Raw genomic sequence first — 13,944 nt, 5'->3', positions numbered from 1 at the left:
GGAGCCTTGAAAGCATGCCTCCCGAGAGCACCCTGGCATGCCAAGCGGCCTTGTTGATGCTTATCGGTAGGATGCGTAGACTGGCAGACGCGTTTTGCCACAGACAAAGTGCTGCAGTGTGTTTCCACTGTACTGTACCTCAACAAAAAACCACCAACACAGTCACCACAACAGACAGCGCCCTCCCTGTAATGTCAAATGCACAAAAACTAATAATAATAATGATAAAGGACTTTTAAACGGACCTCAGAGTGTCTCGGGCTCCCTAAGTTTTCATTTTGGATACCAATGATTACCTGAAGATTTTATGACACTACCCCACAGACGCAACTTATTTTTGTCTCTACACAAACAAAAACGAATGTTTTTTTTCTGCTTTTCCATTTGATAATGCCCAAACCTTGGCTGCTCTACAGGTATATCTATGTATTAGTGTATTTGTAGATTAATTTTGCATTGCAGAAGGGCTTAAATACAGAGACAGCGGACAGCCGACTTTGGTGCTCACTACTGTCACTAGCCTACTGGATGCCCACATGTAATGCATTGTCTTGTTAGAGAAATACTGTAATGCCGTGTACAGACCAAGAGCGAACGGAGCGAATGAAGCGACGGAAGTCATTATTTCTCTATGGAGGGCACGCGACCTGCGCTACCAAAGCGAATTCGCCAGGAGCGAAGCTTCTTGCGCGACCATAGCGAATTTTGAAGATAAAACTAAATCTAATTGCAGGCGAATTCGCTCTGACGCTGTTCGGCGAAAACCAATCGGAACGTTCATATCTCCGAAGGTCCCAGGCTGTCAAGCCAGAGCCGTTATGTGATTAGCTGAATCAAACATGTCAATGCTGCGTCTGCAGCGAATACAGCGAATTCAAGGCGAAACTTCTTCTGCTACCCATGCTACCAGGCAGCGTAGTTCGCTCTTGGTCTGGACACGGCATAAGGATGATAATACAACATGTATTCACATTTATTATAGTTCCTGACCTTCTCAATTACATAGTGATAGAGTGCCATCACGATGAAAAAGGAATTGGGGATTTTCCTTTGCGTTGCACTATCTGTGTGTTTGAGTGTGTGTGTGTGTGTGTGTGTGTGTGTGTGTGTGTGTGTGTGTGTGTGTGTGTGTGTGTGTGTGTGTGTGTGTGTGCGTGCGTGTACGTGTGTGTGTGTCTGTGTGTGTGAGAGAGAGAGTATTGTGCCTATGGAGACATAGAGCTATATTTAAAGACGAAATGAAGCAGTGGCCTAATATAGGGGTCTATAACACCAGTAAGATAAGCCAGCAAATATATTTTTTTTTTAAGTCTGAAATTTAAGCCGTTAAGAAAAAAAATAAAGCACAAACACGTAACGTTTCTGTTAGCGTTTCCAGCCAACAGCAGGTGACGTCACGCGAATGGTAGTGTCCTATTCTAATGCTGTTATGATAGTAGTGAATTAAACATTTGGGCCTTGCGTGGCTGATTATGAGCTTATTTGCTTAACCCAAATGAAGCAAGAATACGTGTTTGGGTGGGACAGAACAAATATGAGGCATGAAGGTAGACAAGACATCCCATCACATGAACTACAGGTAAACGAGCAGCTTTTTTGCTAAGGTGACTAAGTCGCTAACAAATTTTGGCATGAGCCAACATGATCACTTTCATAATCGTGCAATGTTGCAGTTCCCTACCTTCATCTTCCGATGATTTCGCCAACATTTTCCAAGCACCTCAATTAATTTTACTTCACGTGCCCACGTTTATCGGTGTTATCCAGTCAAATCCAATCCAGCCAGTTTGAGGATGCATTCGCGGCTTTTATAACAAAATAGTTTAATACAATAGATACAGCTACTTTAATAAGCATGCCATAACTTAATTTAGGACATGATAGTTTAATGTGTGTACTCGTTTCCCGTGGCATCAACTTCAAATCCCCAAAGCTCCCCCATCTCCGAGAGTGAGACGAGAGAGGGGATGGGATAGCCACACACACACAGGCTGCGTCCCTTCCCTTCACAAAGCTTTCCAAACTTCCGCCAATTTTGCAAGTTATTTTCTATTATTGAATTGGACCACATAGTTCTAGCCAATTTAACGACATGTGCTTTCAGATTAGCGTCCAACAATGCAGGAAAAAGACGTTATTGGTGACGGTCTGTCACTACAAACCTATGAGAGTGAGCAGCCCCACAGTCCTGACTCCTGTCCTATGGTGGATGCAATGGGTGGATGGCTGCAGCTATCCCACCATGCTCGTAGCAAAGGCTTTTTGACACAAAGTGATAATGACACATGGCATTTCTCTTTCATCTGATAGTAGGCCTATAACATAGAAGACCCAGGGACAATGTAAAATGAACCCCTCGTCCTTCTTCAATTTTACTGCCACGATTAGAGTCAGTTAGCGCTGTAGTTAGCACACGCTAACGTTAAGTGAATGGAAGGTTACATTAGCCACCAACGTCTACCATTCGCGTTACGTAGGCGGCGAACATGGCTGCGCCCTTGTGGCGAAACTCGGTAATAACATGTCATTTTTCAGCAAAACTACTTAAAAGTGCAGTCCAACGAACATCCATTCGTTTATGAAAATAAATAAGCCGCCAAAAAATGATAATAGTTGTCAGTGCTTCATGTCCACTTTAAAGGTATGGATGAATGAAACCTATAGAAAAAGTAAGTCTGGTTGCGTGCTTGCATATGCCAGCACACACTGTCGTGCATGCTTTTCTTTTTTCATCTTTCAACCATCTATCCACCCATCCATCCATCCATCCATCCATCCATCCCCAGCCGTGAATGAAGTTTGTGAATCTCAGAAGCTGAATGGAGAGTGCTGGCTGGTAGCTCCGAGAAAACATGACAGAAAAGAACAGCCCTCAGACGCCCACTCATCCACCACCCACCCACTTTCCATAACAGTGTACACACACACACACACACACACCACACCACCACCACAACACACGCACCACACCACAGTGGAGAGCCGCGGGTATTAAACATTAATGGCCGCACAGCAGTGCGCTGCGCAGCCACCTGCCATACACATACTACGCCGCATGGATTATTGAGGGGTCCGGACAGTGGTGCGAGGTGAAGAAGACGCCAATTTAGACCCATCTGGGCTATTCCTGGAAGAGGTTTTATTTTGGTTGGGTGTGTGTGGACGGATAGAGTACAGTTGGGTTGTGGGTAGGGAAGGGCGGGCGTGGGGGGCGGGGCGGACAGGGCAGGGCGGGGGATTTCCACCACGCGTGAATGGAGGTTGTCTAGTGCTGCTGTAAAGAGGGGTCTATGAATAGCCTTTAGTGTGTCCTTAGACTTCCACCTGTGTTGCCAGATTTATCATTGTCCTGAGGAGTATACAGACCACTTCACATTGGGTGGAAAACACTATCACACACACACATCACGCACTGCTAACCTTTGCAGACACGAGTCAGGAATGCATTTGAGAAGCAGTGTGTCGATTCAAGATTCAAATTCATCCAGGTTGTGACTGTGAAAAGGAGCTTAGTTGTTAGTAACATTGTCTTTTTGAAAAGTATTTTTTGAAGACATCTCAACAGGCTTCTTAGGTTGTGAAGAAGTTCAACAACTGAAGGAAGTGAAGTAGAAAGTTTGACAGTTTAATTGTTTTTTGAATCCAGTTTCATATACCTTTTGTTCTGGGTCTGTTGATAAAATATTATTACAAAAAAGAAATCGCTAATTATACTATTACACTGTTGAAAAGAAAGCTAGTAGTGTCTCCCTTTGTCTGTGATTTGACTGCTACACTAACATTAGAAATGAAAACGAGGTAGATGTTTACTTCTAATATAAATCGTTTAAATGAGTTACCACAGCACAACACCTCTGTAGCCCCAAGTTGTCTGTGTCGTCGCTAAACGCGCAAGATTGTTTTGGCGACTCAGAAGTGTCAGGATGACGCTGTCTGCCCTCACTGTTTCCACCTGCATAGTTTCCAATGGATTTCTCTGTCTCTGATGTACTGGCAGCCTTTGGAAGTGCAACAACAGTTACGACATCTGCAACGAAACAGCTGCCCCATCTCTCTTGATGGCTCCGTTATAGCTACCGCTATATAGATCGTTGTTTCAATCTGTGAGCTGGACTCTGGCCACTCGTTTTTTTTTCTCCCCCATCTTGGCCAGAGGATGCGTTTCATCTTATTGCGAGTGTTTATTTGATGGGGCATTAGCCAGTGTAAACACCATGAATCATCCTCCGGACTGTTTGAGACACGGAGGCCCAAACAACATAGTTTATCGCTGTTTACGGCCGATGATGAACGCGCCTGTGATCACGCTGCTGCCTCTCCTCATAAATATTGACTCCCAACTGGCTACTTGCGCTTTGGGCCTCATTGGGTTCGGCACTTAAACGCTGGCCGCTTCCCATGAGAGGAAATAGGCCTACTGCTGCTTCGCAGGAAGAGAAGAGGCACCCAGAGCAGCTGTCGGAGCAGCACCGACTTAAGACTTAGGTACGGTAGAGCCCCTTTTGGATGCTCCACAGGCATGATGGGATACGTGCTGTACTGTAGCATACGTACGTGGCTGGCAGCCCATCTACCAAAACTGGGGATGTGTGGAACTGCTGGAGCTGCACCTTCTGGTGCTGCCGTTTCTGTAATGTTCTGTCAAAATGGGGGGGGGGAGAGAGAGAGAGAGAGAGAGAGAGAGAGAGAGAGAGAGAGAGAGAATCAACAATCATCCACCAAACTGAGGATGTGGAACGTGGAAATGCTTTTAGTCGAACTGCCTCTGAAACGTTCAGTCCCAATGGCAATAAGAGAGAGAGAGAGGTAGACAGGTAGCCCATCCAGCAAAGTGAGATGATGAAACATCTGCCGGTGCTGTTGCTGTCGCTTACGTAACTTCTTGTCCAATTGGCAACGAGAAAGAGAGCAGATGAGAGAGAACAGCTCTCATTTCATGTTGCCATATATACATACTGCTCTGTGTATGTGTGCGCGTGCGTGCGTGCATTTGTATGTGCGTGCTTGCGTACGTGTGTGTGTAAGAGGATGGATTGCTTATATATGCATTCCAGACATCCGACACGAGTTGGCCAAGAAGGAAAAGTTGTCATCACATTGATTTATACCAGCTAAATCCCAGTGTAGTCCAGCCAGTGTGTGTGTGTGTGTGTGTGTGTGTGTGTGTGTGTGTGTGTGTGTGTGTGTGTGTGTGTGTGTGTGTGTGTGTGTGTGTGTGTGTGTGTGTGTGTGTGTGTGTGTTTGTGTGCGCACCTGTGCGCATGTGTGTGAAGAACATAATTGCAGACATAGTAGCAAAATATAACAGGCAACGTGGCAAACTACATTGCATAACATTTAGTACAGTGACTTACGAAGAGGACATACACGTATGTAGCAACAACAAAAAAAGCATTTCACACAGCGACTTACGAAGAGGGCATTTGTAGCAAAATACAGGGTGGGGGTAATAGAATACTAAATGTGGGGAGAATCTAACACTATATAACACACATCTCCTGTAGGAGCAGATGAGGATGCAGTGTAATCACAAGCAGGTAGTTCCCTTCCTACATTGGCAGTCGCCCGTATTTAAAAATAGTCCCCTCACCATTGATCCATTGGAATATATTAGTGGCAGTTTCCTCTCTCGCAGCGGTCTCCTTCCAGTCCAAAGCCCTGGAGACCACCAGGCCCCCGGTGCCTCGTAGCAGTGGGGAGAGAGTTACTGCTTCCCCCTCTCCTCCCCTCCGCTCATCCCTGTCAGCACCCCCCATCAGGGCCCTAATTCATAGCCCTCCTCTCCAGCACTGTGTTCACCTGATGGAATAGCAGTGTATGGATGTAGTGTCAAATCCCTATTTCACACTGAGGAGGGGTGATATAGTAGTCCACAGTAAAGTGTTAATTCAACTTTATTTTGAGAATATAGTAGTAGGCCTTTAGTCTCAATTGATTTTAGTGTTAAATTTATCTACAAAAAATCTCTTTCTATATTGAACTAGAAATGTACTCAGAGAGCGCAGACCTCCCCCAAGGAAGCTGTTTGATAGAACATTTGACTATGTTACACCCGATATAAGTCTTTGTGCCTTCTTTTTGTGAAATTAGAAACTGTGATGTCAAAATGTGCCCTGTCCGCAATTCATTTTGTGGTCATTAGGGGCGTCTAGATATATAGGCCAGCAATGGTGAAGAATCTTTCAAAAAGTCCTGGTTCCGGTTTGTGATCCGGATCACCACCAAAATGTAATCACTTGTTCCTTGGGTCATTACCAACAACTCCACAAAGTTTCATCCAAATCCGTTCATAACTTTTTGAGTTATCCTGCTGACAGACAGACAAACAAACAAACAAACAAACAGACAGACAGAAACACAGACACACAGACAAACCAATGCGACCAAAAACATAACCTCCTTGGCGGAAGTGTTGAATGAACACTGTGAAGCCATATGCTCTAAAGTGTAAAATTCAACTCACTGGAAGAGTTGAGTCAATAATAAAACGATTGGGACAATTAAGTCATGAATTAACCTTACAAAACACTCATGAATTAAACTTGCAAATTTTACTGTGGTTGACAACACCATACACGATCTGGGAGAAGATTCAACACCACACTTTAGCAACGGATTCTTTTGTCATTATAAAGAGAAAGTAGAAAGTAGCACAGAGCCTAGCCATTATGCTGGTCAATCCATCACAAAGTGTATCTCCTGTTGGTGAATATGGGAACATAGAACTAACCATATGGGTATTTCCTAGAAAAAGCCATCATCGACTGCAGAGTGGCCACTTGATAGAGTGGCATTTGCTGCGTTCTTATAGGTATTTTTTGTGAAGCATATTGAACGCCATCTATGTATGAAATGCGCAACGGTATACAAATAAAATGGCCTTGCCTTGTCTTGCCTTGGCAGCATATGGATATAGAGTAGTGTCTGACAACCTCAAAATTGCACTTTACCAGTGGTTTTCAAAGGGGGGGCCGAGGCAGGATGGCAGGAAAAATATAGCACAAAAAAAAAAAAAATTGGATATACTGAATAACATACAACAAAATAAAACAAAAATAAGATAAACAATATTCCAATTCACATTCCTATTGATATTATTTTATATCCCAGTGGGACACTGCCTCACAGGCCCTCCACTATGTTGTGGAAGGGGGTCCACAGAAAAAATATTGTGGCGCGACCCATGTAAGGGGGGCCTTGACTAGAATGCACCGGTATATGGGGGGCCTTGTCATGGTAAAGTTTGGGAACCCCTGCACTATACACCGATCCAAGGAAGAAACCAGAAGTAGAGTGGCCGCCATTACTGAAGTGCTCCTTGAAGCAAACTAGTAGTGGCGACATACATAAATCGTCTCTCGGATCACTGTATACACACACAGTAAATGTTGGTGTGTTAATTCAACAGTTCAACACACCAACACTGTTAGATGTTAAAAGAAACAGTGCAATATATCCTGTGTGCCCTGGGAGAGGATGAAATGCTGCACTCTGGTTGATGTATATGGGAATATCATGCATTACCACATAGTTACGTAGGCACTGTAGATCTTAGAAATAGCCGTCCTAGGACCCTGTCGTGGCCAACCGGTAGGGCACTCGTCTACCATGTGGCTGGCCCGGGTTCGATTCCTGGCCTGGGTCCTTTGCCGACCCCTCCCCGTCTCTCTCCCCATTCCCTTCTTGTCCACCTCTCACACTGTCCATTCAAATAAAGTCGAAAAAGACAAAAAAAGAAATAGCTGTCCTCTTGTACACAGCACTTGATGGAATGGCAGCATGGACATGCAGTAGTGGGTGATGATCTCAAAAGGGCACCATAGCTTTTAAGCTGACAGACTGAGAGGGCCCCATAGCCTACTGCACTTGAATAGTAGGCCTACTGCTTCTTGAGCGCTCAGAGTGGATCTGTTGAACTATTGCAGTCTCCGTCCTCTTTACCTGGCTGTGATGAAAAGAAAGGACTTTGTGTGTCCTTTTTTTATCTATGAGTGATATTGGTTGGGGATTTTTGGTTTGTATGTGTTTGTGTGTGTGTGTGTGTGTGTGTGTGTGTGTGGGGGGGGGGGTTGGGGGGGTAGTGAAATTGGGCTTGCACCCTTCTTCAGTGTGAAATGGCGATTTGACACAGAGGAAGGGTGCAAGCCCGAAATTTTTGTGAGGCGATTAAAAAACCAAAAAGAAATCTGATGAGTATTTCTTTATTGACTTCTTAATAGGGATACACAAATACAGACACTGGCATCGGTATCGGCCTGATACTTGCTCATTATACTCATATTTGTAATCATCAAACACTTGCCAATACCAGGCTCCAATACTGCTATTGCACGAAACAACTCAACATCTCTTCATGTTCTCTTGATTTGAAAGCAGCATGGGAAAAATGCCACCTCATCCATTAACTAACATTTCATTAGTTCACTCTCTGAAATTTGGATTAAACATGTATGCATACATCTTCGTTCTCGCTGGAGAACGGACTTTTCATGATCGCGCCGCTCTCGCAGGAGAATGGCTGTCCATGCGGTGGACTGATCATCAAAGTGCTTCAAGGGGTCCGCAGGGACCACTGCACTCAAGAGGCTGAGAGATTATGTGGCGTATTGGGCAAGATCGCTGGCCATGGTGCTGAAGTACTGCCACGACCGAGAGATGTCTATGCAACAAACATTCTCGAGCTCAGCAGTACGGGCACCCCTGAGAGCTACAGGTGCAGATGCAGGTGGTAAATTAGGCATGCCAAATTTCATTACGCTTCTCTCGAACTTTGGTTTTTAACAAAACGTGCATTTACATCTACATGGAAATAGGCAATAAAGCCCATAAACAAGGCTTTGCATTTATTTTCATTGTATATTGGGAGTAAAAGTATTGGTAGGTTATGTGTACTTGGTGTCAGGCAATACAGAAATGCATGCAGGCCTACTCATACTCATATCGGTTTTCAAAAAAAGTGGTAGCGTAGTGCTTCATGTGTTTGTTGTGGTTGTGGATGGGGTGTCCTTGTCTCTGTTGGTTTGGGTATTGGATTGTGTGGTCTTGTGGTCTGCCCTAGTTAAGCACCTTTTTGACAGTGCAATAACCACAACAGATCCTTTTGTCCTTGCAAAAAAGTAGAAGGGAGAGGGCTCAAATGTCTTGAAAAACTCTCTCTCTCTCTCTCTCTCTCTCTCTCTCTCTCTCTCTCTCTCTCTCTCTCTCTCTCTCTCTCTCTCTCTCTCTCTCTCTCTCTCGTCATTCAGCTTATTCACCATTTTACACAATCATATCAGCATAGCCCTCACTTCTCAGATATCACATCATCTCCATATCTTTTCTCTGTTCATAATTCCTAAGGAAATATCCTTTCTCTATCAATCCACTTTCCATCCATCTCTACTGTGCTGTACATCCTTTCCGTTTCCCTCCCTCCCTGCCATGGTGTCTCTCCCCCTCTCCTCCTCTCCATCTCTCCTCCTCTCCATCCTCACTGTCTAGTGGGAGGGTGTGGACAGGGCCGGCGCTAGGCATAGGCAGTCTAGGCAGTTGCCTAGGGCCCAAAATGTCTAGAGGGGGGGGGGGTGGAGCAAAAATATGCACGAAACTTAACATTGACAGTGATTTTTTTAATGGGCACTCAGTACATATGGTACTAGATCAGTCGTGAGCTCGATCAGATGAATCGTTCACTATGTTTACAGATGCCAATGTCCAATTCCACAAAAAGAAAAGATTGGTGCTCCGTGCCTAGGGCACCAAATTGACTAGCGTCGGCCCTGTCTGTGGAGGCTGGATGAGGCCTGATGGTCCCCCTGGTGCTTGCCACATGAGAGGGGAGAGGGTGTCTGATGGTCCCCCTGGTGCTTGCCACATGAGAGGGGAGAGGGTGTCTGATGGTTCCCCTGGTGCTTGCCACATGAGAGGGGAGAGGGTGTCTGATGGTCCCCCTGGTGCTTGCCACATGAGAGGGGAGAGGGTGTCTGATGGTCCCCCTGGTGCTTGCCACATGAGAGGGGAGAGGGTGTCTGAGCAGGGAAAGCCCCTCAGGCCCCCGGGCTGTGAATGTGCTCGTCACCGTGGCTTGGCAGATGGTCCCTGCTAAGGAGATGGATTGTCCCATCAAGTCCGCCCATGGGACTCTATCTGTTTTTATCACGATAAACAAGTCCATCCTCCTCCTCTCCCCGCAAAACATCATAGAGAAATATTGTGGAGACTTTTTTTTTTTTACAAAACAAGAGCTGATTTAATGTTTGTTATACCCCCTGGTTTTCATCAAGATACATGTAAGGATATAGAGGATAAATCCACGGAGAGATAAGATGCAAGATCATTTGAGGTCTGTTGATTTGCGGTGGCCTTTTTCCCATGCACTGTTGTTGGGAACAGGGCTGGACTGCGGGAGAAAGTAAGGCCGGGCATTTCCAGACACAAGACCAGGCCGCTGCCACGTTAATTTGTATAAATGGACACAGCGCTGCTGTCTGAGCCACCGTGCCTGAATCCTGATATGCTGTAATTTACAAGGGTGGTTTGTTGGGCCGTTATTATATCGTGTAACCCCCCACAGCATTCCTGAACTAATTGGTCTCATCGAAACAGCCAAAATGCTAGACTGTTTCGAAGAAGCTTGCATTAGTTGACCGCTACAACAAGGAGGACTGGGCCAAAATCGTCACCAGGCCACCGGGCAAATGCCCTGTATGCCCTATGGCCAAACCAGCAGGACTCGGGAACAAAAACACACAGAGAACACCCGTGTCTGTCTCTCAAGAATACACTTGAGAGAGATGAAAGATTCATAAGACGCTCCACACATAGTAGCTGAAAAGCGACCTTTTCAGATAATTCAGGCCCTCTTATTTTTCTGAAAGGCAAGCTGACGCCTTACCCTTGCCCAAGAGGAACTCTCAACAGTAGACGCAACACTTAAAAAGGTCAGGTTTTCCTGCACATTGCTTATTTCCATCCTCTCTGTGAATAATCCTCTTTTGGAAAAGCACAGGGAGAATAAAGAAGACAGATCTCTCTTGTTTATGCCCTGGTAAATAACCCCACGGCAGCTGAACTAAAGTGTCACCTCACATTTAGACATGAAGACGGAAGCACTGATTTTGCATCAGCCGGGCACCTACCAACCAGTAGAATTTCTCATCACTTGCTACTAGTGTGTGCGCGTGTTTGTGTTTGTGTGTGTGTGTGTATGTGTGCGTGTGTGTGTGTGTGTGTGTGTGTGTGTGTGTGCGTGTGCGTGTGTGCGTGTGTGTGCGTGTGTGTGGGCGTTTTAACCCTAAACAAACAACTAGCATCTGTCTCCCACCCATTTCTTATTTTCCAGAAGATCCAGTTCCCCTTCTCCTGGTGGTGGTGGAGATGGAGCCTTTTAGTTCTGTGCTTTAATTGAATTATCTCCAGGATATCTTTGGCGCTGGAAGGGGCTATACACTGTACATATCTTAGATCTCCAATCAGAGTCGGACAGCCAGCCAGCCCCGGCCGCCGTGCGTACGCTGGATGCTGCTGGCTGGTGGATGCGTTTCGTCTTCCTGCCATTTGGGAGCTTGTGGGAAGTCATTTAAACAGGAAAGATAAGTCAAGTTGATGACCTCCCGGAGCAGTAAATCAGCCGTGCTTCCATAATGAAGGGCTGCCTCGCTCTGGAGACAGACAACAACTCATTACGCCGTCCCTCCCTCACTCCCTCCCTCCTTGCCTTGCCCTGCCTTGCCTTCCGAAACAGACCCCGCACTTTTCTTGGATTCATATTTTGTGTGAGCACACACAAGGCGGCATTTAATTACGTGTGAATTTGCCCCATGTTTACCTACACACAGGAGAGCGAAAATAAACGCAGCAGGCAGGCGCGGCGGCTTACTGACGGAGCGAGGAAGGAAGTAAAATTGACTGATGCAGCCCTTTTAGCTCGTAATCCTGCAAACACCTACGCAGATTAAAAGCAATTTGCCTAATTACGCCCCTCATTTCAATTGGGCCCTCCAGGGCTTGTTAGGCTGTTCCATATTAGGCTACATGTGGCTGTTGAATAATTATCATCTGGGTTTAAAACCACTGCTGTTGTGAGAGAGGGTTGTTACAGTGGATTTTTAACAGCCAAATATTTCAGTTCTTCCTCTTTTCAGCTCCTTCAGGAGGCACACTGTCGTACAAGATTGTGCACCTGTAGGGAGCAAAGAAGTTTCTTCACCTAACATCCCAAATTCAACACTGAGAGTCAGTGTAAGTGTTGAATTAACAAAGATTTTTTATTTCTTTTAAAAAATACATCTTTTTTTAGGGCTTTTTTTGCCTTTATTGCTGACAGTACAGTAGAGGAGAGACAGGAAATGAGTGAGGAGAGAGAGACGGGGAAGGATCGCAAATGACCCGGGCCGGAATCGAAACCGGGTCGCCGGCATAGCAGCCCAGAGCCCTACTGCGAGGCCACGGCAGGGCTGATTATTTTATGTCTTATTTTATTTGTTTAACATGCGACGTCTGTGTTTCAGGAAACCACTTCGGAAGGAGGAGAATGGCACGAGCCGGGGGGAGTACGCCATGAGCTCCCGGTCCAAGACCACGACGGTAGAGACCAACAGCAGCGGCGTATAGGGGTGCCGCCGTGCCCGCGGACATGATCACGCATCGGAAACATCCCCCTCAACGTCACCACAGCCGGGGCTCTTTGACAAGGTCACGGAATGGCTGCGACCGCTGGCAGACACACTGGACTTTCATGCGCCAGCCAAGCCATGCCCAGATGCCTAGAGAGAACCAGAGAATTGTATATTATTTATGGATACATAGAAAATATATAAATATGTAGAGCTTAAAGGAAACAGGGGACTAGACTTTGACATGCTGGACTGCTAGGCCCCCATTGTGGAACATCACCCCAGAGTGTGTGTGTGTGTGTTTGTGCGTGTGTGTGTGTGTGTGTGTGTGTGTGTGTGTGTGTGTGTGTGTGTGTGTGTGTGTGTGTGTGTTTGTGCGTGTGTGTGTGTGTGTGTGTGTGTGTGTGTGTGTGTGTGTGTGTGTGTGTGTGTGTGTGTGTGTGTGATGGGGAGGGTGCAGTGGATGACAGCTGCCAGCGCATGGGGCGAAGCTGTCATTCCAAATGTCACCTCGGAGATGCACCCCTGCCCACTCCACCCCGTTGTCATCACTCCGCTCCTGCAGAGAGTGGCAGTAAACAAACGCTGGCGACAAAACAAACGCATGCACTTTCTACTAAATGCAACAATTTCTCATGGATCCTACCTTTCCCGCTGTGTCTCTCTGTGTCTCTCCTTGTTTCTATCTCTCTCTCTCTCTCTCTCTCTCTCTCTCTCTCTCTCTCTCTCTCTCTCTCTCTCTCTCTCTCTCTCTCTTTCTCTCTCTTTCTCTCTCTTCTCTCACTCTCTCACAGTCTGCGTGTCTGGGTCTCTCTTTGTTACTTTTTCTTTTACTCCCTCCTCACTGTCCCCTTGTCCGAGCAAAGGATGGGGGCAAGATTTCTTTGTAAATTTCCGTGGTTATAAAAGATGGCCGGATGCATCAAGCCATTGCTGTCTGTGGGGGTTACTGTGACGCACGTTGATTTCAAAAAGTCATTGCCACCCATGGAATGAGAATGATCCATGTATGCCAAATATAAAAACTTTTTTTTAAGAAAAAAAAAATCAAGCTGAAGAAATAGTAATTTGTCAAAGTGTGCGGGTTGAATGACTATGCAATTTGAAATGGAAGCGTAACAAAAAAAAAGCTAGACAAGTGTTTCGCTAACTAGCGTTAATAACTAGCAGGACAAGCTTAGCCTCTGGTGTCAGGCTGTGACAAGCTTGTACTTTGCCCAACATGTACAACGACACTGTTAAGTCCTGGTAACAAAGTGCTTCATATTGTAATGTATCTGTCATTGGCTGATTATTGGTACCAATCCAGTACTCATTTCTGTCTATATCGCACTGGCAAGAGTACTCATAA

The 13,944-nt window shown here is 45.7% G+C and overlaps 1 protein-coding gene across 1 annotated transcript in view; it reads left to right on the top strand.

Annotated features, from left to right (window-relative positions):
• prima1 (proline rich membrane anchor 1) overlaps positions 1–12,918 on the top strand; it is a 64,581-nt gene extending 51,663 nt beyond the window's left edge. The window contains exon 4 of the mRNA XM_063223511.1: positions 12,489–12,918. Within this exon, the coding sequence (XP_063079581.1) occupies positions 12,489–12,591 (103 nt within the window). The 3' untranslated portion in view covers positions 12,592–12,918. The remainder of the gene's footprint in view (positions 1–12,488) is intronic.
• Positions 12,919–13,944: the final 1,026 nt, after the last annotated feature.

This window comes from Engraulis encrasicolus, chromosome 18 (assembly GCF_034702125.1).
Source record: "Engraulis encrasicolus isolate BLACKSEA-1 chromosome 18, IST_EnEncr_1.0, whole genome shotgun sequence".
In the NCBI taxonomy this organism is placed as follows: domain Eukaryota; kingdom Metazoa; phylum Chordata; class Actinopteri; order Clupeiformes; family Engraulidae; genus Engraulis; species Engraulis encrasicolus.
The sequence above is the reverse complement of the archived record's forward strand: the minus strand, read 5'-3'. Positions and strand labels throughout refer to the sequence as shown.